Source organism: Sinocyclocheilus anshuiensis, unplaced genomic scaffold (genome assembly GCF_001515605.1).
Source record: "Sinocyclocheilus anshuiensis isolate Anshui unplaced genomic scaffold, SAMN03320099.WGS_v1.1 scaffold2876, whole genome shotgun sequence".
In the NCBI taxonomy this organism is placed as follows: domain Eukaryota; kingdom Metazoa; phylum Chordata; class Actinopteri; order Cypriniformes; family Cyprinidae; genus Sinocyclocheilus; species Sinocyclocheilus anshuiensis.
Window position 1 is genome coordinate 141,298 of NW_015554214.1, and position 3,214 is coordinate 144,511.

The 3,214-nt window shown below is 31.0% G+C and overlaps 1 protein-coding gene across 2 annotated transcripts in view; it reads right to left on the minus strand.

The window, feature by feature from the left end:
- LOC107671089 (solute carrier family 22 member 23-like) overlaps positions 1–1,397 on the minus strand; it is a 13,875-nt gene extending 12,478 nt beyond the window's left edge. The window contains exons 1-2 of one of the 2 annotated variants that reach the window (XM_016463938.1): positions 1,297–1,397; positions 1,074–1,228 (exon numbers count right to left, since the gene is read on the minus strand). In XM_016463938.1, the coding sequence (XP_016319424.1) occupies positions 1,074–1,228; positions 1,297–1,316 (175 nt within the window). In that variant the 5' untranslated portion in view covers positions 1,317–1,397. The remainder of the gene's footprint in view (positions 1–1,073; positions 1,229–1,296) is intronic. The other variant, XM_016463937.1, reaches the window with a different exon arrangement.
- Positions 1,398–3,214: the final 1,817 nt, after the last annotated feature.

Here is a 3,214-nt window from a genome sequence, read left to right on the forward strand (position 1 = left end):
CGAGTTCGTCACATATATATATATATATATATATATATATATATATATATATATAGCATTTAAGCATTTTATTTTATGTAGTATTTTTATTGAAATTAAAATATGGGCAGTAAACAAATACTGACTAGAAAAAACTATATATATTCTCTAAAAATATAAATATAGTAAAAAAAATAGTGTTTTTATTTTCTACGTAAAATAAAAATGCAATTTTTTTACTATATTTTTATTTTTATGTATAAGAAATACATCTTTATATTTATATTTCTTTTATTTGTATTATTTTTATTTTTATAAAAATCTAGCACTCTAACAAATACTGATATATATAAACTTAATCAGCATCACTTAATGTCTGCTCATCAGAAAACTGCTTTCTAAAGCACACAGAGAATTAAATAGATCACATAAATTAAAGCGTGTGCTTAAACGAGAGACTGGGCTCGCAGCAACTCTCATGATTTTTATGTATAAGAAATACATCTTTATATTTATATTTCTTTTATTTGTATTATTTTTATTTTTATAAAAATCTAGCACTCTAACAAATACTGATATATATAATCAGAAGCCATGAAATTAAAATGTTAAATTATTGATGTTCCCAAAAATACTTTTTCTTCAAGCTAACCATAATTCCCTATATATATATATGAAGAGATTATTTGCAAAAAAAACTCATAAATCATGTTTTTTATTATGTTATCATATTTTTATTGTGTTTTATTGTGTTAGTTATCTGTATTTTTTAGTTATTTTATTTAATCAAAACAACCCAACTGCAGTTTGATTGACTTTTTCTTCAAGCTAACCATAATTCCCTGTGTCTTTCTTTTGATTTTGTTGTGAGATCTGACCTGCACAAGTTCTAAGGTTTCTCGACATTCCCCTTTCTACTTGATGAGAACTGGATGAAAAAGTTTGCAAGTCAAATCAAACTGTATATTTAAACATCTTTCTGTGAAATGTGATTGCAGGACGAACTCGTGTATATTCAGTCAGACGTTTCAATAAAATGGTTCGTTACAACCACAAACTGCAGAAAACAGAGGAGGAAAGAGAGTCAGACTCACTCAAGACGTAAAGCGAGAGTCTGATCGCCGCCAGACAGAAGCCTTCGAAGAAGCGCAGCGTGCTGAACATGGCCATATCCACAGAGAAGGCCACGGCCAAACCGAACACCAGCACAGACAGCACAGACACCAGCAGCACGGGGATCCGGCCCAACCTGAGACGCAAAACACTGTCAGAGAACCAGCGCAACATCACAGACGCGCGAGTGTGTCTCTGACGTACCAGTCTGCCATCGCTCCCATCAGCAGGTAACCGAAGATAGAGCCCACCAGCAGAGAGAACTTAGCGATGTGAACCTTCCACTCGCCGTCACACACCAGCGTCCACTGCAACACAAACAGATGCACAACACAGCTCAGATACAGCGCTGTCTTTCTCGAAATAATTAAACAGGCCCATATGGAACTAACTTTAATACGTTTATTACCAAATATGATGCAACCTGTTAAAAAAAAAAACTAAAAAGCAAACTTTTGTGATATTGTTTTCATGTCAGTTAAGCACATTATTCCTTACTTTAATTATCATCACAAAACAAATCAAAATTATCATTGAAAACTATTTTTATTGCTGCAATGTGTAAAAATAAATGTATTCATTTTAACTATATAATACTTATACATGATGATAATATTTCTTATGTATTTTCTTATATGTGTGTGTGTGTGCTTATTTAAATTATTGTATTGGAGTATTTTACTGTAATACAGTGAAACCAATTTGTGAATTAGTGAATTTTAATAATATTTTTATGTCAGTTAAGCACATTTCTTACCACTATTTATCATAAAAATAAATTTTTATTACTTTAATATGTGTAAATAAAAGCACTTATTGTCATACTTTAATTTATGCTGATTTAATAGCTTGTATTAGAGTATTTTATTGTAATACAGTAACAGCAATTAGTGAATTACACTTGGGAATAATACGAATGTGAACTTAAGAGTGTTATGTCACCTTTAAAAACTAAAATATAAAGATGTTACATATTTTATACTATTTTCATGTCGCTTAAGCACATTTCTTACCACTATTTATCTTAACAAAATATATTTTTATTACTGTAATGTGTACAAATAAATGCATTTATTGAAACTATATATACAATAAGTATGATGGTAACATTTCTATTTTAATTTAAGCTGATTTACATTCTTGCATAGAGTATTGTATTGTAATATAGTAATAACAATTTGGGCATTGCAATGAATCAGAATTAGAATTAAACTAAAAGAATCCAGGTGCATTACAATAATAAACATTTGGTGGTGAAATGTACACAAATATCATAAAAAAATAATGTCACAATGCAACAAATAGGTTTTATTTTCTTAATGCAAAATATAATTAATTTCTTTTCAGATGGAAAAAGAAAGAGAAAACCCAAGTTTAAGCACTAAGTATACAGAAACAGGGTCTAAAATACAAAATGCCTTTAACAAAACTCTTGCATGACTCACTTCACAAGGACATTGTGTTTGCAGCACTGAAACAAGACAATTACGATGACAAATTTCATTAGAAGAGTTTACATGGACCAATAAACTTGACTAAAGCTGAAGTGAACAGATATCCTCTCTCCTGCAGACAGTGTCGTCACATCCTCGGAATGCTTCATTAGCATTTGTTTGCACGGCCGGCAGCATGAATGAAGCTCTTTAACACACTCAGTGAAGACACTAGGCTACCGGTGTGAGAAAGGTCACACACACACACAGCAGGTCAGCAGGACATCGACCAAAGACTCTGAGAAAAACATCCAGACAGGAACGCAGAGCTTTATCTCAGACTCACTGATAAAACACTGAGTCTGGAGGAAAGCATGTGCTTGTTAGGGCTGAACTTATGGAAGCTTGTTTCCAACGCAGGATAAAAAGTTAAAATATAATTGCAAATTTTTATATTACAACTCCTCACAATTCTGAAAAAAGTCACAATTGTGAGATATAAAGTCAGAATTGTAAGATATCGTTTATATCTCGTAATTTGAGTTTATTTAGCAATTCTGACTTTATCTCTCAATTCTGAGTTTATATCACAATTCTGAGTTTAAATTTCGTAATTCTGAGTTTAAATCACAATTCTGAGTTTGTATCACAATTCTGAGTTTATATCACAATTCTGAGTTTATTGAAAT